Source organism: Zophobas morio, unplaced genomic scaffold (genome assembly GCF_036711695.1).
Source record: "Zophobas morio isolate AGI-343-1 ecotype UQ-CSIRO unplaced genomic scaffold, CSIRO_AGI_Zmor_V1 ptg000006l, whole genome shotgun sequence".
Classification (NCBI taxonomy): Eukaryota; Metazoa; Arthropoda; class Insecta; order Coleoptera; family Tenebrionidae; genus Zophobas; species Zophobas morio.
This window is the reverse complement of record NW_026972111.1, coordinates 2,953,609-2,969,622: the sequence shown is the minus strand read 5'-3', so window position 1 is coordinate 2,969,622 and position 16,014 is coordinate 2,953,609. Positions and strand designations below refer to the sequence as shown.

Here is a 16,014-nt window from a genome sequence, read left to right as displayed (position 1 = left end):
GTGCTTGGTATAGGGGTGACACGTCACTGTTTGTTTACTGTGAGTGAAAGAACGCAGTAAGGTAGCTAGATTAAGTTTAGTTGGTTTGGTAGTTAAAAAAAAGGGGAAGCCTTATTGCTGTTTTTCCAAGCGGAAATATGCGAATTTTCGACTAACGCCAACACGTGGCGTAAATTTGCTTTATCGATTGCAGATTTACAGTTCATGTTAGGATTTTAATCGTTAACTAGTTTTAACACAATTTAACAGTCATGAGATTGCGATTCAGATAGAGCACTTGCTAGGAGATTTCATAAAATTCACTTAGTCAGGACTCATCCTTTGTTTATCAAGTTATTAATAAGGTTTCTGGATACTTATACTTAAGTGTTACTTTATAATGGAACAGTCCCAAATATATCTACCAACGTTCAGTGGGTGTCTCAAAAGTGTTCTTCAATTGCTCCGGCCTCTGATACTCCAATAACTCTTGCGGCAATCGAGAAGCTGTTTGAAAATCAATTCAGCAAATTAAAGGAGGACTTGAAATTAGAATTTTCTCACATAATTGATGAAAAATTATTGCAAATTAATAACAGAATTTCTGATGTTGAAAATAATGTTCGAAAAATACAATCTGAAATTATTCATCTTAAGACTTCCTCTACCAATAAGACTGACTCTTATGATATTAATGATGTAGTGTTGGAGATTTGTGACCGAAATGACCGTAGTAAGAATGTTCTCTTATACAATGTCCCTGAGTCACTGGCTAAATCTGCAGACGAACGCGTAATTGACGATTTAACTCATGTTTCGTCCATTTTGGAACCTCTAGGGGCACTCCAACAGCCAAAGAAAATTTTCCGTATTGGTCCTCCAAAACCTAATGCGGTACGTCCGTTAAAGATGATTTTTTCGAACAATGATGAGGCCAAGAGTATACTAAAATCTAACATTAAAAATCCCAATAAACAAAATCACTTTCGCCCGGATTTGACTACACGGCAAAGACAATCCAATTCTTCCATAATTGAGAAATTTAAGGAAAGAAAATCGCGTGGAGAGAACGACATTGCGCTGACCAATAGGAACAATATGGCATTGATTACACGGAGGAATGAAGGCAGAAGTCAAGCAAAAAACGAATAAATTTTTATTTTCACAATGTTGGTGGTTTAAATACTAAGATTCATGATTTTTCAAATAGAGTTAATACGAGTGTTTACGATGTTATTATAATAATAGAATCTTAGTTGACACATGAAGTTTCCGATGTAGAACTAAGTTTATCTAATTTTAACATATTTCGTGCTGATCGAAGTTTTAGTGTTAGTGGTAAAGTTAAAAGTGGTGGTGTACTGGTGGCTGAAAAAAAGATATATGTTCCTCAACTATCTTTATAGGTCAATCAGTAGAAAGTATTTACCTTCGTCTTCAGATTAAGGAATTTAACTTTATTGTGTGAGGAGTCTATATTCCTCCTGGTTCTACGGAAGTTATTTATAAGAACCACTGCGATGATTTAGAAAATATTTTTAACAAATACCCTGAGCCCAAATATATTATTGCAGGGGATTTTAATTTACCTAATATAAAGATTGATGACAATATGTTTATGTCGTGTGCAGGGCCACGGAGCAATTTTGATATAGTCAGTGGGTTGTATTCGTTTTTAAACATGAACCAAATTAATATGATCCCAAATGAAACAGGCGTCTTTCTTGATCTAATCTTTTCTAATATTAAGGATATAGAAATTAGCGAAGTTATGGATCTGTTATCGAATGTAAATTTTCATCATATTCCTTATAAGTGGTCTGTATCTTGTATAGCAGATGCTCCCTTACTCTTGGAGAAGTATGTTTTTGATTTTGGTAACGGAGATTATCACTCACTTAATAATTTTTTGGCATCTGTGGACTGGACGTCTTGTTTCAGTAATAAAAATGTTGATACTAAAGTCTCGATATTCTATGATATTTTGTTTACAGGCATTAATTACTATATTCCAAAGAAAACGATTAAATCTAGGAGTTCTTATCCGATAGGGTTTAACAGGGATCTTAAAAATTTGTGCTACCAGAAAAGGCTCGCTCATTTTAAATATAAATTGTCTGGCAAATTAGTAGATTATCTTAACTTCAAGTCGATTCGATCTCGCTGCAAGACCCTTAACGAAAATTTATATTCTTCGTACATTGCCCAAGTTGATGTTAGTGTTACATCTAACCCAAATTATATTTGGAAATATATTCGTAATAAGAACAAGGATAATGGGATTCCTAATTACATGTCATTTAAAGATAAGAAAGCGGACAATGGAGCAGATATTTCCAATCTGTTTGTGGAATATTTTTTTTCTACAGTCTATGTTACTGATCCCACAATAAATTTACAAAATAATAATTCACCTAATTTAAAAGTCTTTGATAGTGGATTAAAGGTAACATTATTGGATGTTTTTCAAAATATTAGCAATCTTAAATCTTCTTATTCCTGTGGTCCCGACGGTGTTCCAAGTATGCTTATAAAAAAATGCATTTGTACTTTGGCTGTTCCACTGTTCCTATTGTTTGAATCATCCCTTATGGAATCCAAAGTTCCTGATGTTTGGAAGTGTAGTTATGTGTCTCCGATTTTTAAATCGGGAGCACGAACCAAAGTAGAAAACTATAGAGGGGTGAGCAACCAATCAGTAATCCCCAAAATTTTAGATTACATTATTGCGAAACAACTACAGTGGTCTTCTTCTTCGATTTTATCTACTCATCAACATGGGTTTTGTAAAGGTAAATCTTCTGTTACAAACTTATTGTCTTACTACGTGTTTCTTAATAATTCATTTCAAGTAAGGTCTCAAGTGGATTCCATTTACACTGACTTCGCAAAAGCCTTTGATAGGGTCAGTCATCACATTCTGATCTCTAAACTGAGTCAACTAGGGTTTAACAGTTCCACTGTAGATTGGTTGTTTTCGTTTCTATCGGGCAGATGTCAACAAGTTAGAATTGGCAATTTTATATCCTGCAGTTTTGAAGTTACTTCTGGTGTACCTCAGGGATCACACTGTGGTCCAATATTATTTTTGCTGTTTGTCAATGATCTACAATTTTGTTTCAAATATTCTAATTTTTTACTTTACGCCGATGACTTGAAAATTTTTAAACTTATTAAATCTCCTCATGATGCGTTGGAATTACAATCTGATTTAAATAGCTTATATAACTGGTGTGATCGGAATCAATTGTTTTTAAATACTGATAAATGTTATGTTATAACATTCTGTAAAGTAAAAAATTTATACCAACATACCTATAAAATAAATGACAGTGTCTTGAAGGTAGTAAATGAAATAAAAGACCTCGGTGTGGTGTTTGATTCAAAATTGTCTTTTAAATCTCATTACGATTATATATTCAAAAAGTCAATGAACATGTTGGGTTTTGTATGGCGTCACTGTCACATGTTATCTACGTTCTCTTTAAAGACACTTTACTGTTCCCTCGTACGTTCGCATTTGGAATATTGTTCACCAATATGGTTTCCCTTTTATAAGACGGATAATGATTATTTGGAAAGAATTCAAAAGAAGTTTCTTAGATGTTTGGAGTTCCGAATGCATTGGCCCCACCATAAAGGCCAATACGAGATCATCACCAATTTCATAAACTTGCCTTCTTTGCATGCAAGGAGGATACTGTAGGATGGTTGCCTTTTACATGGTGTCATAAATGTTCATATTGTTAGCCCTGAAATATTATCACAACTGGATTTCTATGTTCCCGATCCTTCGGTTTGTAACATACGCAGTGTAAACATTTTTAGAGTCCATTCTTCGTTAAAAACAAATTTTGCTTTTAATAATCCAATTAATAGACTAATGGAACTTGGAAACAAATTTGCATCCATAGAAAAGTTTGATCTTTTCCAAAATTCAAAACATATATTCAGACGTGAATTCCTTTCTATTCTTAACAATAATTGCCGTTAATTTTGCTCATGAGTTATGTCGAATTTTCAACTTCTGAATTTTCCATTTTTTGATTTTCCAGTTTTTGGATTTTTTGTTTCCGATTTTTCAATCCGTTATATTCCGTGTTTTTAATTTAAAATTTTTCGATTTTTCGATTTATTTTTAGAGTTTTATTCAATTTAAAATTTTCTCCATTTTTGATTTTTTACATTTTCTTTATCAATTCTTACTTTACAAATTTGCCATTTTACTGGTTTTCGCTTTGCAATTATTCGAGTTTTCCGTTTTCTGATTTTCGATTCGAGTTTTTAATCTTAAATTTTTGATTTTGAGTTTTAAATTTTTGATTTTTCAACTTTAAAATTTTTGAAATCTTCGATTTTTCACTTCTCGATTTTCAGTTGCTCGATTGGCATTTTTTTGATATTTAAACTCTCGTTTTTATAAAATTTCCGAGTTTTCACTTTTAAACTTTTGGATTTTCAGCGTTTCGGATTCATTTTCCCGAATTTTCAATCATTCGATTTTTTGGTTTTTCGTGTTTCATTCCGCAATGTTCCGAATTTGCAATTTAGAATTTCTCAATTTTTAGATATTTTAATTTTTTGATTTTCCTAATCTTTTCAGTTTTTTGCTATTTTGAGGATTTGGGGATTTTGATGTTATCACGATTTTTGGAATTTGTTGTTTTTAAGATTTGAGGATTTTGGTGTTTTGGGGATTTAGCGATTTTGAAGATTTGAGGATTTTGGTGTTTTGAGGATTTAAGGATTCAGCGATTTTGGGAATTTGAGGATTTTGATGTTTTGAAGATTTGAGGATATCAGGATTTTGGTGTTTTGAGGATGTGGGAGTTTGAGGATCTTGATGTTTCGAGGATTTGATGACTTGATGATTTTGGTGTTTTGAGGATTTGGGGATTTGAGTTTTTTGAGGATTTGAGCAATTTGGTGTTTTAAAGATTTGAAGATTTTGGTATTTTGAGGATTTGACGATTTTGTTGTTTTGAGGATTTGAGGATTTTGGCGTTCTGAGGATTGGAGGATTGAACTTTTAAATTTTTGAACTCTTTTTCTCAACTGTTGAATTTTTAAAATTTTCTATTTCCAGTTTTAAATTTTTGGACTTTCATTTTGCAATATTCCGAATTTGCAATTTCAAATTTCTGAACTTGAAAATATTTTAATTTTTCGATTTTTCCAGTATTTTCAATTTTTTAGTGTTTTTAGGATTTGAAAATTTTGAGGATTCAAGGATTTGAGGATTTTGTTGTTTTGACAGTTTGACGATTTTGATGTTTTGAGGATTTGAGGCTTTTGGTATTTTGAGGATTTGAAGATGTTGGTATTTTAAGAACATCAGGATTTTGGTGTTTTGACAGTTTGAGGATTTGGTGATTTTGGTGTTTTGAGGACTTGAGAATTTTGATTTTTGAGAATTTGCGGATTTAAGGATTTTGATATTTTGAAGATTTAAAGATTTTGGTATTTTGAGGATTTGAGAATTTCGATGTTTTGAGTATTAAAGGATTTTGGGGATTTCAGGATTTTAAGAATCTAAAATTTTTGAGATTTTCGTTTTTTCAACTTCTGAACTTTAAAATTTTTGAACTCTTCTTTTATTCAATTTAAGAATTTTAAAAATTTTCTGGCTTTCAGTTTTAATTTTTTTTGGATTCTCATTTTGCAATATTCCGAATTTGCAATTTAAAATTTCTCAATTTGTAGATATTCTAATTTTTAGATTTTCCTAATATTTTCAATTTTTTGGTGTTTTGAGGGTTTAGAGATTTTGATGTTTTGAGGACTTGATCATTTTGATATTTTGGTGATTTTGGTGTTGAGGATTTGAGGATTTTGGTGTTTTGAGGATTTGAAGATTTGAGAATTTTGGTGTATTGAGTATTAGAGGATTTTGAGAATTTAAAGACCTAAAATTTTTGAGATTTTCGTTTTTTCAATTTCTGAACTTTTTAATTTTTGTACTCTTCTTTGTCTCAACTGTTAAATTTTTAAAATTTTCTATTTCCAGTTTAAAATTTTTCGACTTTCACTCTGCAATATTCCGAATTTGCAATTTCAAATTTCTCAATTTGAAAATATTTTAATTTTTCGATTTTCCCAGTATTTTCAATTTTTTAGTGTTTTTAGGATATGAAGATTTTGAGGATTCAAGGATTTGAGGATTTTGTTGTTTTGACAGTTTGAGGATTTGGTGATTTTGGTGTTTTGAGGACTTGAGAATTTTGATTTTTGAGAATTTGCGGATTTAAGGATTTTGATATTTTGAAGATTTAAAGATTTTGGTATTTTGAGGATTTGAAAATTTTGATGTTTTGAGTATTAAGGGATTTTGGGATTTCAGGATTTTGAGGATCTAAAATTTTTGAGATTTTCGTTTTTTCAACTTCTGAACTTTAAAATTTTTGAACTCTTCTTTTGCTCAATTTAAGAATTTTAAAAATTTTCTGGCTTTCAGTTTTAATTTTTTTTGGATTTTCATTTTACAATATTCCGAATTTGCAATTTAAAATTTCTCAATTTGTAGATATTCTAATTTTTAGATTTTCCTAATATTTTCAATTTTTTGGTGTTTTGAGGGTTTGGAGATTTTAATGTTTTGAGAACTTGATCATTTTGTTATTTTGGTGATTTTGGTGTTGAGGATTTAAGGATTTTGGTGTTTTGAGGATTTGAAGATTTGAGAATTTTGGTGTATTGAGTATTAGGGGATTTTGAGAATTTAAAAACCTAAAATTTTTGAGATTTTCGTTTTTTCAATTTCTGAACTTTTAAATTTTTGTACTCTTCTTTGTCTCAACTGTTAAATTTTTTAAATTTTCTGGTTTCCAGTTTAAAATTTTTGGACTTTCATTTTGCAATATTCCGAATTTGCAATTTCAAATTTCTCAATTTGAAGATATTTTAATTTTTCGATTTTCCCAGTATTTTCAATTTTTGGAAAATCCCTATCTATTAGTACTAATTCCGTGGTACTAGAAATTACTAATATAGGGACTTTTTTGACAACCAACAGCTGTCAAATGTCACTTACTACAAACATAACCTTTTCGTTGTTGTACCAAAGTGCAAGAAGTGGATGTCTTTTCTTGCGGTTTCTTGGGAGTGGCAAATTTAGTTGAGTTCGACTGAAAATTCCGAAAATTCCTAACCCCAAAAACAAATTCATCTTCCCATCAAATCAAAATGGGGTCTGAAATTGCTGTCTTGTACAACTTGTTGAACTTTTATAAAAGAACTGTCGTGGAAACTCTCAACAAAATCGACGCAAATGTAAGTGCACATTTCACACTTTTCTTCCATTTCGTTTTTCTGATACTTTTAGTAAAATTTTTTGAAATTTATGTACAGCTTGTAGACGTGGTGAACGACTACAACAACTCTCAGACAACAAATTCGTCTTCAAAGAAATATGAAATAGCGTCACACATGACCGGGATGTTGCCACATTATGTCCAGATGTTACAGACTGCGGAAGTAATGGCTGCAGAACTCTTAGTGCAATTAAATAAAGTAGGTTGTGATCTCCATCCAGAGAAGGATTTAGACTTCTCAAATCCGTTTTATACCCCAGAGTTGCAAGAACAACAAGAACCAGAAGTTAATAACTCTTTCCAACAAATAGAACAAGACTTAGAAGAATTAGAGATATCAGAAATGGTTCACCCAAAAATTGAGTTGCAACCAACAGAAAAATCATTTTTTGAATCAAGTGACCAGTCAGAAGAGGAAATAATTGTTGGTAATACTGACATAAAAGATGAAAGAACTGAAAACTCTGAAAGTGTTCAATTAGAATCACGTACACTTGAAGTTGGTCTTGATATAAAAGATGAAAGTGGTGAACCTCTCCCTAGAATAGAAAATACAAACTGTGATGTTGAAAGTGTCTTCAAGCCTGAAGTAGTTCTAAGTGAAATTGACCACAAACACAAAATTAATCAAAGTGAGAGTTCAAATTTTAACTGCCAGGTAGCTTCTCAAACTGAGCTAGTACCAAAAACTGATCTCAAAACTGAAAATAATGACAATGTGTGCACTGAAATTCCAGTGGATCAACCACAGGAAAAAAGTCCTCGGAAACGAAAAAGTTCTAAAAAAAATAAAAAATCTAATACAAATCCAAGCAGCCCACAGTCTGACACTGTTAAAGACAATATACAAGTTGAAGAAAGTCCTAAGACTAGTCCAGCAGTTCATAGAGTACCTGTAAAACAACCCTATAATTGGAGAGAAGAGGCTGTGAAACGTTTGATAAATGAAAATTTGAAAACGACACTGACGTGGAGGGTTTCACCTTCTCAGAATAAAACTAAACGCGAGAGTGAGGGGAGGAGCAAAGGAAACGGTCCAATTTTTGGTTTGTAGATCTTTGTTTTTAATATTTTGTAATTTTATTTCGTGGCCTGTAGAGTATGAAAAAAGTGGTCTCCCGTTTCCGTCCGTTAGTCTGTCTGTCTGTCTGACGTCTGTGTAAACTACTGGACCTTCTTGTATGTATATTAGGAATGTAGATGGTTAAACGCCATCACCAATGGGGATTTATTATCATCAACCAATTTTCGTTTTTCCTCTTCTTCATTTCTACAATTTTTTGACATTACAATTTTTGGTTTTTTCATTTTTCAGTGTTTCGGTTTCATAATTTTTCAGTATTTCGGTTTGCTATTTTTTACTTTGCATTTTTTTTTCAATGTTTCTGTTTGTAATGTTTATTCAATTTTTCAAATTTTCAATCTTAGATTATTTGTTTTCCCGCTTTTTCAATTTTTAATTTTTTCAATTTCGCAATTTTGGATTTCCAGTTTTACAGTTTTCCGATTTTTTTAATTTTCAATTTTAAGTTTCCCAATTCCCAATTTTAATATTTCGATTTTTGAATTTTTTGTTTCTTGATTCTTTTCCAAGTTCTTGATTTCCAATTTTTAGAATTTTTATTTTATACAATTCAATTTTTCATTTTTGATTTTTCAATTTTACGATTGTGCTAATTTTCTATTTTTTTATTCGAAAAGTTGAAAAAACGAAAAATTTCAAACTCAAAAAGAAAGGAAACATTGAAAAAGTAGAAATCGAGAAATTTAAAATTCAAAAAAGGTAATGAATCGAAAAATTGGAAAGAAGAAAAAACAAATCCAATCGAAAAATTGGAAAACCCAAAAATTGCAAAATCGAAAACTTATAGGATCGAAAAATTGAAAGATTACTAAAAGTGGAAAAATAAAAAAAGGGAAAACCTAAAAATCGAAAAATTGAAAAATGGTTTCCTATTTTTTTTTTTTTGTTTTTTCAACTTTAATTTATTCAGTTTCTCGACTTCCAAATTTTTAAAATTTGCAATTTTTCCTTTTTCGATTTTTCAATTTCTCAATTTTTAATTTTTCGATTTTTCATTTTTTCGTTTCCTTAATTTTTCAAGTTCTTGATTTTTATTTTTCATTTTCTCGATTTTATATCACAGTTTCTCGTTTTTCGTTATCTTTATTTTTTTCATTGTTTCTTTCGATTATATAATTTTGCGTTTGTTCAATTTTTCAAATTTTGAATCTTATTAGATTGTTGATTTTCCCGCTTTTTCACTTTTTAATGTTTTCAATTTCGCAATTTTTGGATTTCCAGTTCTACGATTTTCCTATTTCCTTAATTTTCAATATTTCGTTATTTCGATTTTGCACTTTTTCTATTTTTAAGTTTCTCAACTTTAATATTTCGAAAGTTTTCATTTCATACATTTTCGTTTTTTCATTTTTGACTTTACAATTTTGCAATTTTTTCACTTTATTTTTATACAAAAAGTTGAAAAATCGAAAAACTGAAAAAAACAGAAATTACAAAATCGGAAAAGTGGAAATTCGAAAAATTGCAAATCGAAAAACTGAAGAAAAGAAAAATTGGAACATTGAAAAACTAAAAATCGAGAAACTTAAAAATCAAAAAAGTTAATGAATCGAAAAATTGGAAAGAAGAAAAAACGAATCCAATCGAAAAATTGGAAAACCCAAATATTGTAAAATCGAAAAATTATAGGATCGATTAACTGTAACTTTGGAAGATTGAAATATTAAAAATAAAAAATTAAAAATCGAAAATTGAAATGAAAAAGTTTTAAAATCTAGTAATTGAAAAATTCTAAAATAATAAAAAATTGAAAAAACGAAAAATTGGAAAAATCGATAAACTGAAAAATCTAAAATTGAAAAAATAAAAAATTAACAAACCAAAAATTGAAAAAATTCATATTGAAAATCAGTAAAATTATAAAATCAGAACATTGAAAACTGAAAAACTAAAAAAAACCGAAACGAAAAATTTGCTGATCGAAAAATTGAAGATATGAAAAATTTATTGAAAAATCCAAAAATTAAAAAACTGAAACATCCAAAATTTGGAAAATCGAAAAATTAAAGATTTTGTAAAATTGAAGAAACAAAAAAAATTGTTCTTTTTTTTGTTTTTAAAAAATTGCAAATCGAAAAATTGAAAAAATTGAGGTTGAAAAAACAATAAATTATAAAATCGAACCATTGAAAAATTGTAAAAATAAGAAAACCAAAACCGAAATGAAAAATTGCAAATCGAAAATTTGAAGAAATGAAAAACTAAAGAATCGAAAAAATGAAAAATTAAAAACTGACAACTCGAGAAATTTTAAATCGAAATATTTCAAAAACTAGAAATTGAAGGAATCAAAAAAATGTGTAAATTGTCGTTTTTCATTTTTGATTTTTCAATTTTACGATTTTGCAATTTTCCATTTTTTTTATTCAAAATTTAAAAGATCGAGAAACTTAAGAATCAAAAAAAGTTAATGAATCGAAAAATTGAAAAGAAGAAAAAACGAATCCAATCGAAAACTGTAACACTGGAAGACTGAAAAATTTAAAAATTAAAAATCAAAAATTGAAAAATCGAGTAAATGAAAAAGTTTTAAAATCTAGTACATAATCGAAAAATGGAAAAATTCTACAATCAAAAAATTAAAGAAACGAAAAATTGGCAAAATCTAGAAAGTGAAAAATCTAAAATTGAAAAAACAAAAAATGAACAAACCAAAAATTGAAAATTTCACATTGAAAATCAGGAAAATTATAAAATTAGAACATTGAAAACCGAAAAATTGCTAATCGAAAAATCGAAGACATAAAAAATTTCTTGAAAAATCCAAAAATTAAAAAATTAAAAAACTGAAATATCTAAAAGTTGGAAAATCGAAAAATAAAAAATTTTAAAATGAAAACTGAAAAGGTGCATATAGTAAAATTGAAGAAACTAAAAAAAATGTTTTTTTGTTTTTAAAAATTGCAAATCGAAAAATTGAAAAAATTGAGATGCAAAAAACAAGAAATTATAAATCGAAACATTAAAAAATGATAAAAGTAAGAAAATCAAAACCGATACGAAAAATTACAAATCGAAAATTTGAAGAAATGAAAAACTAAAGAATAAAAAATGAAAAATTAAAAACTGACAACTCCAGAAATTTTAAATCGAAATATTTCAAAAACTAGAAATTGAAATAACAAAAAAATATGTAAATTTTTGTTTTTTCATTTTTGATTTTTCAGTTATAGGGTTATGCAGTTTTCCATTTTTTTTTTATTCAAAATTTAAAAAATCAAAAAATTGAAACATTGAAAAACTAAATATCGAGAAACTTAAATATCAAAAAACAGTTAATGAATCGAAAAATTGGAAAGAAGAAAAAACGAATCCAATCGAAAACTGTAACACTGGAAGTGTTAAGTTTGATGGATTATGAATAAGAGCAGCGGACAGTCGTTTTGTAGTTTTATTAAATAAATACAAGTGTGTTCTAGAGCGAGTATGATATTATGACCGTTAGGTCCAGAGATTGAATATAAAGAGTATGTTAACCGCTTGAAGAGTGCTTGAAGAGTGAATGATGAATAGTCAATGAATGAATAGTGAATGAATGATGTTCCCTGTGTTTCAAGGTGGTGGTGGCCCTGGCTCCCACCCTTACGGGTGGAGAGGGGTGAAACAGGTCCCCGCCAGAGGCACTAACAGGAAGATTGAAAAATAAGAAAATTAAAAATCAAAAATTGAAAAATCGGGTAAATGAAAAAGTTTTAAAATCTAGTAATTGAAAAGTTCTAAATTCATAAAATTGAAATATTTTAAAAATTGTAATTATTATTACATATTAAACTGAAAAATCTAAAATTGAAAAAACAAAAAATTAACAAACCAAAAATTGAAAAATTTCACATTGAAAAAAAGAAAAATTATAAAATTAGAACATTGAAAAACCGAAAAATTGAAAAAATAAAGAAAATAAAAATCGGAAAATTAAAAACTCAAAACTGCTGAAATTGCAAATCAAAAAATTGGAAAATCGAAAAAGGAAAAAGTGGAAAACCCAAATATTGTAAAATCAAAAAATTATAGAATCGAGAAACTAACACTGGAAGAAGAAAAATTGCAAAATTAAAAATCGAAAATTGAAAAATCGAGTAAATGAAAAAGTTTTAAAATCTAGTAATTGAAAAATGGAAAAATTCTAACATCATAAAAAATTGAAAAAACAAAAAATTAACAAACCAAAAATTGAAAAATTTCACATTGAAAAAAAAAGTTATAAAAACAGACCATTGAAAAACCGAAGAATTGAAAAATTGAAAAAAAAAGTTATAAAATTAGACCATTGAAAAACCGAAAAATTGAAAAAATAAAGAAAACAAAAAATTGTTAATCGAAAAACTGAAGACATGAAAAATTAATTAAAAAAACGAAAAATTAAAAAATCGAAGAATGTAAACTTAAAAACTAAAAAAATTGCAAATCTAAAATCTAAAGAAACAAAAAAAAAGAAGAATCGAAAAAAATAAGTAAAAAAAGCTGCGGGAGTGTTATTTCTGGTTCTTTACGGTTTTATAATTTTTATATTTTTATTATTTTTCAAAGAAACGGGATTTGCTAGGCGAGGGAAGTTCTGTCGAAATAACCTTCCACACGTTTTTTTTATGATATGTTTTAATAAAAAAACTGAAATAATTAGGCGGGTTTTTTTTTTGTTCAAAAAATTGCAAAATCGAAAAATTGCAAATCAAATAACTGAAGAAACGAAATATTGAAAAACTAAAAATCGAGAAACTTAAAAATCAAAAAAAGTTAATGAATCGAAAAATTGGAAAGAAGAAAAACGAATCGAATCGAAAAATTGGAAAACCCAAGTATTGTAAAATCGAAAAATTATAGAATTGAAAAACTGTAACACTGGAAGATCAAAAAATTGAAAAATTAATAATAAAAAAATTACAAATCGAAAAAACGGGTAAATGAAAAAGTTTTAAAATCTAGTAACTGAAAAATGGAAAAATTCTAAAATCATCAAATTGAAATACTTTAAAAATTGTAATTATTATTATTATTAGATTGTGGCGGCACAATAATAGCCAGGTAAGCGAAGTAAAGATAAGCCGCTCTGTAGCCTAGTGGTCAAGGCACCCGCCCGGCAAATGGGAGATGTGTGGTTCGTTTCCCACCAGGGCAGCAACATTTTTCTTCACTTACCTACAATATATTTAAAATGAAAACTAGAAAAATTGCATGTCAAAAATCGAAGAAATGAGTAATTGGAAAGTCAAGAAACTGAAAAATCTTAAATTGAAAAAAAGAAAAATTATAAAATCAGAACATCCAAAAACTGAAAAAATAATGAAAATAAAAACTGAAACGAAAAATTGCTAATCGAAAAATAAAAAAATTAAAAACTGAAAACTCCAAAAGTTGGAAAATAAAAAAAGGAATAATTTTAAAATGAAAACTCGAAAAGGTGCATATCCTAAAATTGAACAAACAAAAAAAAATATTTTTTTTTTGTTTTTGAAAAATTGCAAATCGAAAAATTGAAGGAATCAAATACTTAAGAATTGGAAAAATAAAGAAAATCAAAAACCGAAACGAAAAATTGCAAATCGAAGAATTTAAACTTACAAACTCAAAAAATTACAAATTTAAAATCTGAAGAAACAACAAAAAAAGAAAAATCGAAAAATTTAAGTAAAAAAAGCTGCAGGAGTGTTATTTCTGGTTCTTTATAGTTTTATAATTTTTATATTTTTATAATTTCACGGGATTTGCTGGGGAAGTTCTGTCGAAACAACCTTTGACCAGTTTTTTTTTTTTTTTTTTAATGATCGGCTCCAATGAAAAATTAAATGATTAGTAACTGTGTTAAGTAGTCGTCGATATTTGCCGCCTTGCTGAAACACGAACTATAAGTTGTCAAACATGCGTTACATCAGTTCATCAAGGGTAGTAAGCGGCAACGCAGACAAATTAAATTTGTAGAAATATGACAAAAATCTGTAATATTTTTGTATGTTTCAGAAATTCCAGCCGAACAATTAAGCATAGGCGAAATCTGCGTTTTCACTCACATTGAATCACCATCCGAGTTTTATATTCTTACCAATCAAGTGCTTCTCAACAGGTACCAGTCAATTACGTATGCGAACCGCAGACTAAACGCCTCATTTCAGCCTCGAAAACTCTCTAAACGAAGACATGAACAAACAACAATACGTCATCAACAAGTACAAATCAAAGGAACTAGCAAAAAATAGTTTAGGCAAATTCTGCACCGCGTTTTTTTCTGATACAAGACGATGGCACCGCGTGAAAATCCTCAACTGGATGGTAAATTAATCACAAATTTCCAACCAAATTTAAATTCGTAAATTCCAGGACGACGAACCTGAAACTATCTTAGTCCAGCTTATCGACTATGGCGAAAAATCGCACTTGAGTTACAAAAATGTTAAAAATATGGCCGAATTGTACGCCACGATCCCCAAAATGGCGACCAAGTGTCACTTCGCTGGTATTTATTCTGCGCATGCGCAGTTAACTAAATGGTCTACAGCAAGCGTGGATTTTTTTGTGAAGTTGAGTGAAATTAGAAAAAGGACGGAGTTTGTGGTTGCTTTTGCTCGTAGAGAAGGGTGAGGAGGTGGTGAAGGTGAGAACGGTGAATTATTTTCGGTTTCAGAAATTCGTACGGGGTAGACTTACGTAAAGAGAACGATCCAGAAGGTGATACTCTGGGGCAGATTTTGGTGAAAAGTGGTTATGCATGTGGAAGGGAACTTACAAACCACTTGGAAACTATTGCAGAAGAACATAGTGTTGAGGAACTGAAACGTGAAGAAGAGGTTTCCACAGAAAAAATTCTACAATGTCAATCATTTACCAAGGTCGTGTTACCTGCAGTAGGAGAATACGTGGACATTTTAATCACTGGATATGTTAATACGTGTCATTTTTACGCCCACGTGTTGTCTGAACGTGGCTCTAACTTATACAGTAAGTTGGTGGCTAGAGTTACATCTTTCGTACTGTGAAGGTGTTTCAGATCACGATTTCGAACAACTACATCACCATTTGAAAATGAACAACGTTGTAGAAAGTTACGAAAGTTTTAAAGTTAGTCCAAGAAAAGGGGAGGTCGTGTTAGTTAAAGAAAAACAAGATTGGTTTAGAGGTCTTTGTAAAGAAGGCGATGCTGACAATGAGTTTGACATATTTCTGGTAGATTTTGGCTACAGTGTGACGAAGAAATTGACTGATATTAGACAAATAAAGGAAGATTTTTTAAAAGTGCCTTTTCAAGTATAAAACAAACAAATGATTGAATTTTGTATTTTTTTTAATTTCGATTTTAGGCTGTTGAATGTATTTTAGACAATTGTCAGGAACGAAAAGGAGTTGTTGCTGACGTTTCCAAGAATTTTTTTCAAAATGTGATGAACATGCAAATTTTTCAAGGGCTTGTTTTGTATGTCGGTACTTTTGGTTGGTGGTTATAATGAAATTGATTTTTTAGGGGATCTGGTGAGCCATTGAGAGTACAAATATGGGACTCAAATGACATGGATATGACTCATGTTTTGAAGCGGTGGAGTCTAGGAGAAGATCGAGATGAGCACTAATTGATGTATAGATAGTCATGTCGTCCATTTTATTACCAATTGTTGAATCTGTTTTACGTTAAAATATATACAAGTTTATTTTGTA

The 16,014-nt window shown here is 29.4% G+C and overlaps 1 protein-coding gene across 1 annotated transcript; it reads left to right on the top strand.

The window, feature by feature from the left end:
* Positions 1 to 7,013: 7,013 nt before the first annotated feature.
* On the top strand, positions 7,014 to 16,014 carry LOC135123326 (uncharacterized). The gene is made up of 9 exons (XM_064047865.1): positions 7,014 to 7,248; positions 7,327 to 8,335; positions 14,329 to 14,431; positions 14,481 to 14,637; positions 14,686 to 14,942; positions 14,990 to 15,303; positions 15,353 to 15,609; positions 15,663 to 15,775; positions 15,824 to 16,014. Exons 1-9 carry the CDS (start codon positions 7,162 to 7,164, stop codon positions 15,927 to 15,929), a joined length of 2,403 nt encoding a protein of 800 aa, XP_063903935.1. The 5' UTR covers positions 7,014 to 7,161; the 3' UTR covers positions 15,930 to 16,014.